The sequence below is a fragment of the Plasmodium relictum genome (genome assembly GCF_900005765.1).
Source record: "Plasmodium relictum strain SGS1 genome assembly, contig: PRELSG_00_v1_95, whole genome shotgun sequence".
Lineage (NCBI taxonomy): Eukaryota > Apicomplexa > Aconoidasida > Haemosporida > Plasmodiidae > Plasmodium > Plasmodium relictum.
In genome coordinates this window covers 62,025-78,680 of record NW_021628759.1, presented here as the reverse complement: position 1 = coordinate 78,680, position 16,656 = coordinate 62,025, and the positions used below count along the sequence as shown (strand labels likewise).

Genomic DNA, 16,656 nt, shown 5'->3' with positions numbered 1-16,656 from the left:
AAAATTATTACTTCAAAAAAATATGGTATTTATATCTTATAAATTAAATAAAATACAATAAAATTTAGTAAAAAGAAATTCTTTATTAATTTATATTAATTTAATAAACTTATAAAATAAACTAGAAACTATCTTATTTTTATTTATTTATTTTTTTCTTAGAATAATAAAAGGAATAATAAAAAAAAGAAAAAAAAAATTTTTTTTTCAATATTTTAAAAAGAAATGAAAAGAAAAAATGAATCATGAGAAAAAACTGTAAAACTTAAAAAATTTTTAATATCAATTAACAAGTTTATGAAAGTGCATCAGAAAAAATCTCATATTTTATATATTTTAAAAATATATAATACATTTTTATATATTTAATATGGAGGAAGGAGAGAGAAAAAAAGTTTCTAAAATAAAAAGTTTCAAAAAAATTTATATAAAAAAATAAGAATTGTATCCTTATATGTTACTTAGTCATTAATTTAGTTAATATTAAAATTTTTTTAAAATGAAAACAAAAGAAGATAATGTAAGAACAAATAGTATTATTTTTATTTTTTTATAATTTTTGTAACAAAAATTAATATCTTAAGGAAATAAAATATATATTTTCAATCTAAATAAATATTTATTTTTTTTTTTCATTATGTTGAGATATATCTGTCATTTACAAAAAAAAAAATTTCATTTTCTTGTAACGGTAAAATATAAAAATTATAACTTTTAAAAAAATAGAGTATTTGCCATTGTACCTAAAAAAAAAAAAAGAAGGAATTATAAACATATTACCGTATGTAATAAAATAACATTGATTCAATTTCTTTTCAATATTTGCATAGTTATATACAATTAAAGTAAAATAAATATATTTGTTTTTGAACACATATATATAAGACATTTTTAATTATTATAAAATTACCTATGCATGTAAGAATAGAATCGTTTAATAAAGTTTCAACAGAGTTTTGTATTCTTTTTTTGGCATCAATTTTTCCAATATTTTCTAGAAGAATTTCTTGATAAGTTTTTTTCATTTCGCTTCGTACACTTTTATTATATAAGTTTGTTAATTTTTTAATACTTTCTAACATATCATCTGAATCTTTTTTTTGTTCAAAGAAATCGGGTAACTTTAAAGGTTTAGCCCATATATCTTTATGTAAGTTCAAGAGCATATTCTTTTCTAATTCATTCTTTCTATAATTAATAACAATTGAGTAATAGTTCCTGTTTAATCCATGAACTAAAGCTGTCAATGTAGGCTTAGTTAAATAACCTATATTAGATGTGGTTTGTCTAGGTTCTTGCCCTAACATTAAAATATGAGGATTAATTAAACGAAAGCAATCAATTACAACTTTCCCTTTAACTGATTGAATTGGATCAACAACTACTCCAATAGTCCTTGGATTTAGTTGTTCAAAACTTTTCTGAGTATTAACATCAGTTCCTGATAACCAACAACCAAAACCAGGATGAGAATGATACCATCCAACAACCATTTCATGTCTTCCTGTTTTTTTTAATTCTTCCAACATATTTGTTTGATAAACAGGATCAACTGCTTCAACACTTACACTATTACCTGATTGTGGCATTGCAAAAACATCAACGATTCTTATTGTATATTCATCTACAATTTCACCAAGCATCAATCCCATAACCTCCATTGGAACTCCAGCCTTAAGAAAAAGAAGAAAAAAGAAAGAATTAAATTATACATGTACTTTAAGTTCTTATAAATAAATAATTAATAAAAATGTTTTTTTTTAGGTTTTATGTAAATATAATTTTTAATGTAAAATGATTTAATTAATTATTTTTTTTTTCATTTTTATTAAAAAAAATTATGTATTTTTTTTTAGCAACACTTAAAACATGATAGTGTAATTAAAATGTTTAATTTTTTCATAAATGTTTTTTCATTATTCTTTATTAAAATTATGTATTTCACTAAAGCAAATATATTCATTTCAAGAAGAATTATCTTATTACTCGTCCATGCTTCAAAATTTTTAGAAGAGCCAATGGAGAAATATAAACTTGCTCGCTTGTATCAGCTAAGGTTTCGTTATTCATTCCATTTCCATCAGAAAAAGAATAAAATAATTCACGTAATGAAGGAGGAATTCCAGCCATTTATTTTTATATAGATATATATGTTTATATATATTTATGTACTTTTATCTAAAAAATGTATGCTTTAATAGAAATATGTGCAATTTTGCATTTATACAAAAAAAAAAAAAAGCTTTAATAAAACAATAAATGTTATCTCAATTTATAATTCGTTCAAAAAAAGAAAATAATACTTCAATAATTTTTTAATTAAACTTAATTTAAATAAAAAAAAAAGGAAAAAAAAGAAAAAAAAAAAAAAGTAAATTAGCAAATTAAATGTATAATATATATCTATAAGGCAAATACAACAAGAGAAAAAATAAGTTTAATTTATATATATATATATATAAATTTATAAATAATAAAAGAAAATTTTCAGTTGTATACATATATATATATGTATAATTTTTTTTTTTTTCCTATTATTATTTCTATGAATTTTATGTTTACTTCTATTTAAAAAATATAATGATTTATTAAATTATTATAATCAAAATTTTATATTAGATAAAAAAGGAAAAAAATCTTAATAGTATTTAAGGAAAATAATAAAAAAATCATATGTTAAAATTTAAATATTCATAATGAAATAAATACAAGTTTTAATTTTAAATAAGATACCTTTATTTACATTTACATTTTATTTTTATTTTATTTATTTTATTTTATTTTATTTTATTTTTTTGTTTATTTTTTTTTAAAATAAAACTTTTTAAATATATCTAGTTAAATTAAAAATATGCAATTAAATTAAAAGTTTATTTTTATCTAAAATTAGATAACATAAAAATTTTAATATATATCATCAATTATTTATATTTTTCTCATTTTTTTTAAAATCTATTTTCAAATGTTGTGTAATTTAAAGTGCACACATTAAAAAAAAAAAAAAAAAATAAAGAATAACACTAATAATTAAAATATTTAACCAAAAAAGATAAAACTTAAAAAGTTATAAATTATAAAAAATATTTGTGAACATAATTAAAATAAAAATAAGGGATGTAAAAATATAGAATAGATATAAACAAAAAATAAAATTTAACAGCTAGAAGATACATAAATGATATAATTTTAAAACAGTGTTTATATTTAAAGGATACATGATTTTATAAAAAAAAAAAAAAAAGGGTAAAATAAAATCGAACGAGATGCCTTCATATTATCTTTTTTTTCTTTTATTTTTTTAAAATAAAAATGTTATAATATTGTGTAAAAATTTTAAGAAAAGTATACATAGACTTAGTTTTGATATAAATGATTACAATAAATTTATTCGTCAATGATGAAATATGTTCCTGAAAAAGAAAACATAAAAATATAATGTAGTGTATACAAAATAAATTGCCACAAGGCATAAATATATATATTTCCATTAATCAAAATAGGGAATATTTAAAATATATACAATTAAAAATGTAATTTTATAAAATGAAATGTTTTCATTTGAAGAATTTTATGTATAATTAAAAAAAAATAAATATGCTTTATATATATTTATATAAAATGAAAAAAAATATATATATATTATTTTTTAACATACCATTTAATTTTTGCTCTTTATCTTTGACACTATCATATTTATTTATTCTAGGCCTGTAATTTGTTGGATCTCTTCTAAATGTTACATCAATTATTTTTAAAAACTTGTTCATACCAGCTGTTAAAGTTTGAGGGGTATTAGCCACTGTATTCACCCCTGCTTGCCCATCAAAAACTATTACATGGTCAGCTAAATATGTTGCCATAATAAAATCGTGTTCTACTATAAAAGCAGTTTTATTAGTATTAAGTATAAATCTCTTAATAATTTTAGATACGATTATTCTTTGTTCAGAATCTAGATAAGCAGATGGTTCATCAATTAGGTAGATGTTAGTATTTTTAGCTAGTGTAACAATAATTGCTACTTTTTGCAATTCTCCACCTGACAATGTTAAAACTTGATTATCTAAAATTGAATCAATTTTTAATGGTTTTATAATTTCATTATTAAAATAAGGATCTGTATATAATCCTTTTAATTTAGACATTAACAACTGTCTAACTGTTCCTGTAAATTTTGCTTGTATCTGTTGAGGCTTATAGGAAACACTTAGTGATTCTAAAAAACTTAAACTTTCCAAATTGTCAGGTTTAATTAAACCAGCAAATAATCTTATGAAAGTGCTTTTACCACTACCATTTTGTCCCAATAAAACGAAAATTTCAGATTCTGAAAAAATACCTTTATCAATTGTTAACGTAAAAGAATTTAATGTTTTAACAATAGATGGATAGTTATAAAAATGTAGTCTTTTTTTTTCTTCATCTGTTGCATCTTGATCTGTTGCTAGTTTAAAATTTAACGATTCTTCACGAATTCTTAAATTATCAGTAGGCACAAAACCATCCAAAAATATGTTTATTCCTTCTCTGACTGAAAAGGGGCATGTTACCACCCCATATGCACCAGCTTTTCCCCATAGACAACAGACATAATCACTTAAATAGTCTAAAATAGATAAATCATGTTCTACTACAATAATATAATTGTCATGTTTTACTAGTTTATGAATAATTTTTGCCATTGATATTCTTTGTTTAATATCTAGATAACTACTGGGTTCATCAAACATGTATACATTCGTTGATTGCCCAATAATAGATATTAATAAAGCAAATCTTTGCAGTTCCCCTCCACTTAAATCTTCTACATTTCTATCTAATAAATGTTCTAAATCTAATTCACTAATATATTTATCTTTTAGATTTAATTTATCTTTTCTATTAATGATATCTAATATGTTCCCTTTTATTTGTTTGGGTATAAGATCTACGTTTTGAGGTTTAATAATAGGTGATAATTTTTCTTCTAATAGTTTCGTAAAAAAAATTTGCAATTCACTTCCTCTAAAAAAGGATAATATATCTCTCCATTCTGGTGGGTTATTAAATTTTCCTAAATTTGGCTTTAACTTAGAAGACAAAATTTTTAATGCAGTTGATTTTCCAATACCATTTGTTCCTACTAAACCTAATATTTGACCTAATTTAGGTATAGGTAATCTATGTAATTTAAAGGTATTAGGACCATATCTATGTACAACATCTTTATTAATATCTTTTGGTAAATTAATAATAGTAATAGCAGCAAAAGGGCATTTTTTAACACATATACCACATCCTATACATAATGTTTCACTAATATATGCAATTTTTGAACTATGTTCAACTTCTATACAAAACTTTCCTGTTTTTACAATAGGACAATTTTTTTTACATTCTAGATGGCATTTTTTCGGCTTACATTTATCGTTACTTACAATTGCTATTCTTAACTTTGATGCCTCTAATTTATTTTCTTTATATAAATCTTCTTTATTTTTTTTCCCCATTTTTAAAAAAAATAAAAGTTGAAAAAAATTAAAAAATAAGTAATATATAATAAATTAATGAAAAAATAATAATAATAATAATAATAATAAAAAGAAATAGAATAATAAATACTTTTATTTATAATATATTTTTTAAAATCTTTAAATAAAAAAAATATGTATAAGCATATACTTATGAATAATCCTCTTAGAAATGTTTATATTTTTTCCTTTATATTATATTTTGAAATAAAGCTTATTTATTGAAAAATATCTTCATAAGTTTATAGTTATTATTATATAATTATTAATATATATCTAATTAAAAATAATGGCATTATTCGTATATATATATATATATATGTATCTCAAAAAATTTTACAATATTTCTTATTTACATTTATAGATAATATGTTTCCCTTTAATAATTAATGTATTATTATTTAATAATTTTATGTCAATTTTTATTTATTTAGAATAATATATATATATATGTACATATATATATGTGCTTCATTAGCCATCTATGTATCTTTTTACTAATTATTAAATATCCAGTATTTTTAATTAATTATATATATCTATTTCATCATTTATTTATTTTTAATTTATAAAAAATAAAATATATTTGATTTTATGTGTGGAACAATAAAATGTATACAAACAAAGTAATATAAATAATCACAGAAGAGGAAAAATAAAAAAAGTAATTTTATTATTATATTTCAAACAAAAATATAATTTTAAATGTACTTTTAATTAAACAATTTTTATGTTTTATAAAACAAAAGTAGAAGTAGTTGATAAATATCATGTAAGTATTAAAATTACAATTAGTATAAAAAAAACTTATTTATCTTTATATGGAAAAATGTTGTTTTAAATTCTCTTAAATTGGTTTTATAAATACATACATATATACGTATATATATATATATATATATATATATATATATATATATATATATATATATACAAAATTTAGATAAATTACAATTAAATTTACACAAATTAATACAAATTATAATTAAAAAAAATATAGAAAAAAAAAAAAATATATATGACAGTTATATGTATATGAATAAATCTTAACTTTTACATAATTTTTTCTAATTATTCTATTTTAAAATTTAAATAAAAAAAAAAGAAAAATGAAAAAATAAGAACAAATATATTAATTCTTATGAAAACAAAAATGTTATTTTTATGCATCAATATTTTACTTTTTTGTATTTATTACAATCAATATAAAATATAAAGACTATAAGTTATGCATTGAAATTGAAAAATATGTAAAATGTAAATAAAATAACAAATAAAAAATATGCATTTGTAAATTTTCAACAAAAAGTAAAAGATTTATTAAAAATAATTATATAAAATATGAATAAAATAATATAAAATGAAATAAAAAAATATTAAAATCAATCATTTTTTTTTTTTTTTTTTTTTCTTCTCAGTGAGTTGCATAGAATTTAAAAAAAAAAATAAAAAAATGAAAATATATTCATTAAGTGTAAATTTTTAATATGTTAATAAATATAATATTTTACAAGTATAATGGAAGTTGAATGGGCATCAAAAATTTTAGCACAGTTATTAATTAAAGAAAAGGTTATAACCCTTAAAATATTTCCATGCACATTTTTCTTTATTAATAATATATAATTTATTTTTATAAAAGTTATTTGTGTTAAAACTATTATATTTATTGTTGTAACTATTGTCATTATAGAACTATTATTATTTTTTTATAACGCATATATTTCAGCTTTTATTTTTAGTAATTTTGTTCCTTATTTCTTTTTTTTTTATATTTTTTTAGTGCTTGAAAGAAAAGTATGTTTTTAATTTAATGAAAAAATTTGGAGATGTTAATCAAATTATTCAATATATGAATGAAAAATTAGAAGTCCTTGGTTTTATTGTTAATGTATTTCAAATTAAAAATTTACATAAAATTTATGAATGTAACTATTTAAAATAATATACATATTTATTTTTATAGAATGAATTAATCAATGGAGAAGAATACCTCATATTAAATTGTGAAAAGCTTAAAAATCCAGGAGATAACTTAAGTGAACAGAATTCAATTAATGTAAAAGATGAATATTTATTTAACTCAAAATTCAAAAAAACTGAAATCAGTTTATATTATTTAATTATTGATTATATAATTAATAATAATCAAAACTTAAAAATAAATAATGGTGAAACAACCTATGAAAGTTTATGTCTAAAATTGAATATAAAAAATACAAATGTCCAAAAATCAATATGTAAAAATTAAGAAAAAAAAAAAAAAATATATATATCAAGATGTATATATATATATATATATATATATATATATATATATATATATATTTTATTTTTTAGTAGACAAATTAATTTTTCATAATTGGTTGAAAAATACAGATGAACAAAAATTGGCACTTGGAATTAGATTTTATACAGTAAAAAAATTTTTTTATAAATTTTTATGTATAAAAATATTTACGCAAATAAATATTTAGATAAAACAAATATAACTACATATATATTATATATATATTATATATATTTTTATAGGATTTAATAAAGTTTTTTCCTCTTAATAATTTAGAAAAGTGTTCATTATGCAATAATGCAATAATTGTAGAGGTTTAAATTTTTTTGTTATTTATTAAATCATATAAATTCATAATATATATTTATTTATTTTTTTTTTTTTCTCATTTTCAGAATTCGAAATGTATTAATTGTTTTTCAATTTATCATATCCATTGTTTTAATGCTCTAGCAAATAATTTGTCATTATGCTTTATATGCAAAAATGCTTTGTAGATATGCACTTAAACTAAATAATTTTTTTTTTTCTCTTTATATATTTAATATAATAACCTCTTTAATTACTTTCCGAGTTTGTTTCATATTTTAAAGCATGAATATATAAAGGTATAGTCATGTTTATATATCTTAAATTGATAGAAACAACAGAAACTTTTTTTTGTTCATAAAATGGGAGCATAAATTTTGCAACTCTACAATAAAAATATATATATATATGCACATAAAATTATCAATCAATAAATAAAATATATTAATAAATAATTAAAATACAAAAAATGTAGAAGCATATTATAATTTTTTTTTTCTTGTTTACGCTTTTATGTTATCATATAATTTTTCTTTTCCTATGTTAAGGTATCCAATAGGAACAGAGCTAAAAATATATAGCATAAAACAAAAAAAAAAAATTAATTTTAAGAATTAAATATAGTTACATAAAAATAAGAAATTGAAAAATAATATAATATTGCTGATAAAATCATAAAAAATAAATATATTTATATATATATATAAAGAAAAAAAAATATTACTGAGTTGATCCTTTATTTAAGTCTGTATAAGTTTTTTTAACAGCTTTATCAATATTTTCAACAAACGTTTCTTCGGACAATTGCAAAGTTGTAAATGTTCTATAAAGAAAATAATATAGGAAATAATATGATTAAAATTTGCAATTTTAATATACAGGTGTATATTTATATTAATTACTTGTTATTTTTTTTAATTTTTGAAATTAAATGAGTGTATTTTTTTGTTCTTATGCAAGAATCAAATATATATAAATCATATCTATTTGTAATTTCATTTAATAAATCCTCTTTATAGTATACAGCTTCGAATTTCTCATATGTCATAACCTAAGTATAATTTTATCATATTGTGTATATATATAAATGTAATTCTTAAAATAATGTATGTAGTTTTTTTTTTTTTAATTCTTTTAGAAATTTACTTTTTTAATTTTTTTAATTTTATTTTCTATAATAAATTTTTTCCATTTTTCACTATTTTCATAAACAAATAATATTACATCTGAGTAATATGAGTGAGTTAAATCTCTGAAAGAAAAAAAAAAAAAATAGAAAAATAAAAACAAATATTTTACATTTGTCTAGTAAGATTCTAAAAAAAAATATATGCATATTTAATAAAAAAAAATATGTATAAGAAACAAAAACACTAATTATATAAAATGTTTAAATGCTTTTAGAATACTATATACATAAATATATAATTATGAAAGTTAATGTTATATAAATATTATTTTATTTATGAATATCAAGATATTACATTGAAAAATTGTAATATTTTCCTAAATTATAGCTTGAAGATAAATCAAAATTACAATATAATATGTAAGAATCATAAAATAAATTTTTTATTTCATCATTTAATCCTTTTTCAACAATAAAATCATATGCTTTATAAAATGTACTTTTTTCTATTAGATCATATGTTTTGAAAATCGATAAGCTAGATTTATTTTTGAGTTTAATATTTTGAATTTTTTTGTTTATCTTTTGACTTTTGCTATTTAAAATTGCCTTTTGAAATTTTTCATATTTTTGATTTGCCTTTATAAATTCTAAAAACTTTTTGTTTTCTTTTTTCTTCTTTTCAAAAATTTCTTTTTTTTTATTTTTTCCTTTCATTTTTTATTTTTTTAAAATACTTAAAAGTTTAATCTAAATATTGTATACAAATGTTTATATATAAACAAATAAATAAAATAACAATAATATTTTGGTATTTTGGGAAATATTTAAAAGTAACATATAATTTTAATACATTTTTTTCTTTCTGAATAGCAAAGTTCTAAATTTTAATAATGAATATATGAAAAAAATTAAAATTTAAAATATAAAAATAAATAAAAAATATAAATAAATTATTTGAAAAAAAATTTTAAAAAAAAAAAAAAATAGTTTCATATTAAACAAAAATAAAGCAAAAAATGACAAAAAAAAAAAAAGATTAAAAAAAATATTTTATGCATAAAATATATTTGTTTTAAATCTATTAAATTTTAACCAATGGATAATTTTCACATCGTTGTTATTAGATTTTTATTTTTATTTTTATTTTTTTTTTTTTGCTTAATTTAATCCTTTTTAAAATAAATACATAAATGCAACAAGAAAAAAAAAAAAAAAAAAAATGAGAATAATAAAAAAGAAATTTTTTAAAAATGCTTAAGGTTACTTTAAATAGTTTTGGAAAAAAAAAGTATTTTTTTAAAAATAAACACAATTTTTTATTTTTTAATAATAAAAATTTATTGACACATAGTAGAACAGAAAGTGATATAAATTCAACATATAGAAAAGAAAATGAAATTATTTTACACAAGTCTTATTTATTGAAAGATTCTAAAATAAATGATATAATAAATATACTAAATTTGTATATCAGGCTAAAAAATGAAAATATTGAATTATTAAAGAATGTTTCAATAAATTTATTAATGAATAAAGAAAAACTAAGGTATAATGATATAGTTATTATATTAAAAAAATTTTCTGTTATAAAATGTAAAAATTATTATTTGTTTTGTTATTTTAAAGATGCTTTAATAGACAATCTACATTTACTAAGCTGTAATGAATTAATAGACGTATATTTTTCTTTTACAAATTTGAATTATTTTCATTATAATTTTTATTTATTAATTGAAAAGAAATTGTTTCATAATTTTAATTTAATAGATTTAAAAAAGTTAATTTTTTTAATACAATGTTTTAATAAAAAAAAAATAATATCAAAAAACTACTTAACAATATTATTATATAGCATATCTAAAAATATAAATAAATTTAACACATTTCAGCTTTCAGTAATTTTTTCTTTTTTTAAAAATTTTAACATAAATAATAGTATACTTATTAATTCTTTAATTCATAACTTTAATCAAAATGTTAATCTAAATGACTCTCCAAAATATTTATCACTTTTTTATAATTTCTTATCATATGTAAATAAAAAATGCAAAAATAATTATCAGTATTTTAAAAAGGAAAAAGAATTAATTGGTGTAATAAAACAATTTAAATTAAAATTTGAGGAAGAAAAAATAAAATATGAAGATAAATTACATAAAATAGAAGAAAATCAAGAAATAACTAATGAATATAACAAAGAAGAAATGAAAATAGACAAAGAAAAAATGAATTATGAAGAAGAAAGTAAAAAAAAAAAAAAGGAAATCATAGATAAATATTTAAAAAAAAATATATCTTTACTTGAGAATAATATTTTATTCAAAGGTGATGAATTGCAACAATTGAAAGAACAAACACATTTATTAAAAAAGGATTCATATAATTTTAATTTAATGTATTCTATTAAAAATGCACTAAAAAATATAGAAATTATAACAAAAAAAAAGATAAAGCATATGTCTGTTCAATCGTTATGTTTAATATCATCTGCTTTATCTAATATTGATAAAAACAAATTGATTTTAGAAAAAATTGCTGAAGAAGTTGGTAAACAGTCAACTAAATTGACTCCTTTATTAGTAAGTTTTTTGTTATTGTCTTTTAGCAAATCAAATCACAAGCATGGTAGTTTAATTTATTATTCCCTACAATTTTTTTATAAGTATCATAAATTTTTTAATATTAATGAAGTTGGTATATTATGTAAAGGTTTACAAAATTTTTCTATTAAAGAAAATGAATTCATATGCATACTAAATGAAGTTATTTTAAATAACTTAGGTGCTTATAATAATATTTACAAAGAAAAAAAAAAATGCACTACAGATAGTTTAAATTATAATAGTAATAAGTATCTAAGTGATTATAATATAGAAAAATTATTTTATGATATAGAAAAAAATATTGAAAAAAATATTGAGTGTATGAGTTATGAGGATCAATTTAAAAATTTAAAAAAAGTACATAAGGATGAAGATAAGGAATACAATGATAATAATAAAAATAATAGTTATGATAAAAAATACAGTGAATTTGTAAATTTTAGTTATATTGATTATGAAAATATAAAAAAAAATAATTACTATCCCAATAATTTATATAATATAAAGATAGATAATTCCATTTATATAAATAATATTATATACATTCTAGAATATTATTCTTTTAATTTAATACGTATTAATAAAATCTTAGATATTTTTTGTGATATTTTTATAAAAAGTGATCTAAATTACATTTTATATTCAAGAATATTTTATTCATTTTATCTACTACAATATCAAGATAAAAAAATTTATGAATTAATTGAAAATTTTAATAATAACCAATCTTTGTATCAAGTTATGTATAAAGAAAAACATATGATGAAGATTATAGAGTCTTTAATTTATTTTTATGAAAATAAAAAGGAAAATAAAATGGTTGATATATATTTTTATGTATTACCTAAAAGTTCTTTTTCATTCATTTTTAATTTTTCTAAATATTTTTTAACATTTTTATTCATTAAAAATAATAATCATGTTTTTCATAAATTTTTGTTAACTATAAAAGATATATCATTAGGAAAAGAATATATTTTCCTTCATAAACCAAATAATTTGTATTAAAAAAAAAAAAAGATAATAAAAACAAAATAATTTTTATAAAATTTATTAAAATTAAAAATTAATTATATATAAAGAATTGAAAGTGTTTATATAATTATAAATAAAACATGATGAAAATATTTAAAAAGTAACAAAAAAATTCTTCAAGAATTTTTTTAGAAATAGGGAAAAAAAAAAAAAATATATAAAAAAGGAATTCATATAATTTTATTTTTTTTTGAAAATTTTCTATGATAAAAAATTAATTTTTTTTTTGCATTTCATTATTTAAATTTTGAGTAAATTTCATACCTATTCTTTGTGAAAATATCGAAAATTTTTTAACACAATTTAAAATACAATTATTTTCATTATTGTCTAATTCTTTCGATCTAAATGATGTAATACATTCGTTAAAACATCTTTCTACAATTGAATTATATGTGCTCATTGTATCTTCATATTCTGCCTTATTTATTTTTCTCATTATCTTCTCCCTATCACTTTTATTAAAACTACTTAAATCTAACGATTTTTCCATTGTATAAAATATATAATTTTTATTATATATATGTATTAAGCATATAAATATATATAAACTTTACAAATAATTACGAGAAAGTTGATATAAAAAAAAAAAAAAAAAAGGAAAATAAAAGTAAAAATATAAAGAAAAAAAAATACTAATATTTTAATATAATAGTATTTATATCTATATCTATATATATATATATATATATATATGTATATCTCTTTAAAAAGAGGGACGTATTTAATTGCAATGCATTTAAAAAAGAATATGCAAGCAGATTTATTTATTAATTTTATATAGTATTATGTTCTTTTTTTTATTTTTATCTTTTCTTATTTTAAACATTATTTTTACTTAAACTCTTTTTAGCATTTCTTTTTTAAAATTTACTAATATTAATCCTATTTGTATGTTATAACAAATTGTTATTTTTTTTTTTTTTTTGTTCTTAAATAATTTTCTTATCTATATACATATATTTTTAATTAAAAACAGAAATAATAATTTAAAATCAGATAAAGAAAAAAGTTATATATTTAAAAAAAAAATTTTTAAGAAATATATTGATATATCTATGTTTCATGTTACAAATTTTGAGTAAATTTTATAAACATTTTTTACAATACTTTTTTTTTAAAAAATATTAAAAATGCAAATGAAGATAAAATTTTATTATGTAAAATAAAAATATGACAAATTAAAAAAAAAAAAAAACAAAAAGAAAACCAGTATATTTAAAAAAAAAAAATATATAAATAAAAATTAAAAGAATTCTTAAAAAATAAAAAGGTTTATTAATTAAAAAATGTTTTTTTTTAAAAAAAATATAAAAAAAGAAAGAAAAGAAAAAATAGTAGTAAAATAAATATTTGTAAAATATGTTTTATTCTAAAAAAAATTTTTTTTTTTTTTTATCTGAAAAAGATTTTTATTTTAAATATTTTTATTCAATTTTGTGTCAATAAGTATTTCAAAACCTCATAAGACATGAACTGAATTGCGCCAGATGGAATAGCTTTAAGCATAGATGGTAGTAACCCGTAATAGAAATTCTTAAAGCCTTCACAATAATAAATATTTTTAATGCAGTGAAATGTATTTTTATAAATATAATTTTTGTTATCTATTCCATTATTCATCATTCTTTTTCTAACAGTATCTCCAGGAAAAACAATTATTAAAGACGTTAAATTACTTAATGATCCAGATATTGATGAAAAAAAGGCAATAGAGCTTAACGAATTAGATTTATGAGAGAAGTAATTTTGAAAAATATTTTTATAAAAATCAAAGAATAGCATTTGTAGGGTTACATAAGGTACACCTGTTAGTAATGTTGGAAAAAATCCTTTAAAAAATCCAACAAATCCTTCATTTGTATTTATTTCTTTAATTATTTTGAAAATCGATTTTCTTTTGTATAGTAAATTACTTCTTAAATATTTTTCATTTATACCTAAAGCCATTCTAATACTTAGAAGATCTAATGGATATGAAACGGTTTTCTGAATTATTCCTGAAGCATACCCTGCTATTATGCTCTCATAATAGTTAATTTTTTTTTTTTTTTTTTCTTCTTCAAAACTATTTTTCATATCGTTATTACTATTTGCTAATTTTTTTTCATCTTTATTGAAAGTTTCATTGCCATTATTTTTTTTTTTTTTGTATTTTTCTTTTATTATATCATTAGTCCCAAATTTGGAAGAATATACTAATCCTCCTCTTATTGTATTAATTAAGTTGCCTTTCCACAATCCTAGTACACCTTCTTCTTTAATTATATAAATAAAACTTTGAATAATGTTTTTATATTTAAATGCTTGATTATTTATTCTTCTTCCATTTAAATAACCAATTTTATTTCGTATCATATATTTTATATTATTACTATATAAAAATCTATAATTTTTACTTAAATTATTCATATTTAATTTATTTTTATAATCAAATAAAATTTTTTTTAAATTTTGATGGGATTTTATTGAAATATTGTGATTTTTATAAATCCTTGGTGTCTTATTCTTCATATAAATTTTTTTTCCTTTTTTTTTATTAGTTATTATTTCTTTTAATGAATTTCTGAAATTATGAAAAACTATGTTTCTATTTCTTATAAATCTTTTAGTTTCTGTAGTCTTATTGAAATTATTATCATCTATTTTTACTTTTGTACTATCTAGACCATTTAATAATAGATTATTACTAATACTCTCGGTGTTTTTTAAGTTATATATTTTTTTTTTTATATTATAATGATAGAACATTGGTTGTATTTGATAAAAAAGCTTTATCCTATCAAATGGAGCAAATATTGTTTTTGTCACTACACCGGAAACTAATCCGCATATCAATATTTTATTTTTATTTTTAATTTTTTTTTTTTCTTCTTCATTTTTATTGCTTTTTTCCATATAAAAAAAAAAATAAAATAAAAAAAATAAAGTAAAATAAAATAAAATAGAAAATAATATAAAAAATTAAAAACCAATTATAAATTAATATAAAGCAAACATATAAATATATACTGCAACAAAGTCTTTTTTTTTTTAATTACAATATTTTCACTAATAATTAATAATGAAAAACATTTAAAAGAAAAAACAATATAAATATATACAAATAATTACATATTCAACATAATATTAACAAAGTAATGAAAACTTGGAAATTTTCATAAAATGTTTTGTTAATTTTATTTTTAAAATTAATTTTTTTTTTTTTAATTATATCTTTTGAAATCAAAATAACTTCATAAGCTAAACACAAAAAAAAAAAAAAAAAAAAAATTTCAAATTTTTGTACATCTTTAAAAATAATATAAACTACAATTTTTTTAAAAAAAAAATTCAAATAAAAATAATAAAAATAGAAAGGTTTGAAGATATGAGACTTTGTAAGTATAAAAATACAAAATTTTAAGAATCATAAAATAGGATGAAAATATAATTATATAAAAATTAAGAAAATATTTTAGAAAAAAATATATTAAAGTTATATATTTTATATTATATTTTTTCAGTATTCTAAACGTTGAATTTATTTATTTTTTAGAAAACAAATAAAACTTAAGCTATTTTTATATTTTCATTTGAAATATATTAATAAATTAATTATAAATAGAATTATTAGAAATATAAAGGAAAATAAAAATTAATGAACACCCCTATTTTTTTGAACTATAAAAATGATATTTAAAAATTTCATAATATATTTTGTTATAAGTTATTTATTTATAATTCAAGTTGAGTAAATTTAATAGACTAAAATGAAAAATGATCTAATAAAAAGTA

The 16,656-nt window shown here is 17.3% G+C and overlaps 7 protein-coding genes across 7 annotated transcripts; 2 read left to right on the top strand and 5 right to left on the bottom strand.

The window, feature by feature from the left end:
- Positions 1-714: 714 nt before the first annotated feature.
- Positions 715-2,130, bottom strand: RPN11 (26S proteasome regulatory subunit RPN11, putative; the record flags this gene model as incomplete). The annotated part of the gene is made up of 3 exons (XM_028677145.1): positions 715-743; positions 911-1,673; positions 1,987-2,130. 3 exons carry the CDS (start codon positions 2,128-2,130, stop codon positions 715-717), a joined length of 936 nt encoding a protein of 311 aa, XP_028531295.1.
- A 1,254-nt stretch (positions 2,131-3,384) lies between these two features.
- ABCE1 (ABC transporter E family member 1, putative) lies at positions 3,385-5,489 on the bottom strand (the record flags this gene model as incomplete). The annotated part of the gene is made up of 2 exons (XM_028677134.1): positions 3,385-3,410; positions 3,656-5,489. The coding sequence occupies 2 exons, from the start codon at positions 5,487-5,489 to the stop codon at positions 3,385-3,387; spliced, it is 1,860 nt and encodes a 619-aa protein (XP_028531294.1).
- A 1,539-nt stretch (positions 5,490-7,028) lies between these two features.
- PRELSG_0010000 (conserved Plasmodium protein, unknown function) lies at positions 7,029-8,297 on the top strand (the record flags this gene model as incomplete). The annotated part of the gene is made up of 6 exons (XM_028677123.1): positions 7,029-7,082; positions 7,294-7,401; positions 7,477-7,750; positions 7,851-7,927; positions 8,043-8,114; positions 8,196-8,297. The coding sequence occupies 6 exons, from the start codon at positions 7,029-7,031 to the stop codon at positions 8,295-8,297; spliced, it is 687 nt and encodes a 228-aa protein (XP_028531293.1).
- Positions 8,298-8,358: 61 nt separating this feature from the next.
- Positions 8,359-9,955, bottom strand: PRELSG_0009900 (conserved Plasmodium protein, unknown function; the record flags this gene model as incomplete). The annotated part of the gene is made up of 6 exons (XM_028677112.1): positions 8,359-8,494; positions 8,617-8,676; positions 8,834-8,932; positions 9,012-9,160; positions 9,256-9,361; positions 9,594-9,955. 6 exons carry the CDS (start codon positions 9,953-9,955, stop codon positions 8,359-8,361), a joined length of 912 nt encoding a protein of 303 aa, XP_028531292.1.
- A 536-nt stretch (positions 9,956-10,491) lies between these two features.
- PRELSG_0009800 (conserved Plasmodium protein, unknown function) lies at positions 10,492-12,852 on the top strand (the record flags this gene model as incomplete). Its single annotated transcript, XM_028677100.1, has 1 exon — positions 10,492-12,852. The coding sequence occupies one exon, from the start codon at positions 10,492-10,494 to the stop codon at positions 12,850-12,852; it is 2,361 nt and encodes a 786-aa protein (XP_028531291.1).
- Positions 12,853-13,093: 241 nt separating this feature from the next.
- Positions 13,094-13,372, bottom strand: TIM9 (mitochondrial import inner membrane translocase subunit TIM9, putative; the record flags this gene model as incomplete). Its single annotated transcript, XM_028677089.1, has 1 exon — positions 13,094-13,372. The coding sequence occupies one exon, from the start codon at positions 13,370-13,372 to the stop codon at positions 13,094-13,096; it is 279 nt and encodes a 92-aa protein (XP_028531290.1).
- Positions 13,373-14,310: 938 nt separating this feature from the next.
- Positions 14,311-15,777, bottom strand: PRELSG_0009600 (mitochondrial carrier protein, putative; the record flags this gene model as incomplete). The annotated part of the gene is made up of 1 exon (XM_028677078.1): positions 14,311-15,777. One exon carries the CDS (start codon positions 15,775-15,777, stop codon positions 14,311-14,313), a length of 1,467 nt encoding a protein of 488 aa, XP_028531289.1.
- Between the last annotated feature and the right edge of the window lie 879 nt (positions 15,778-16,656).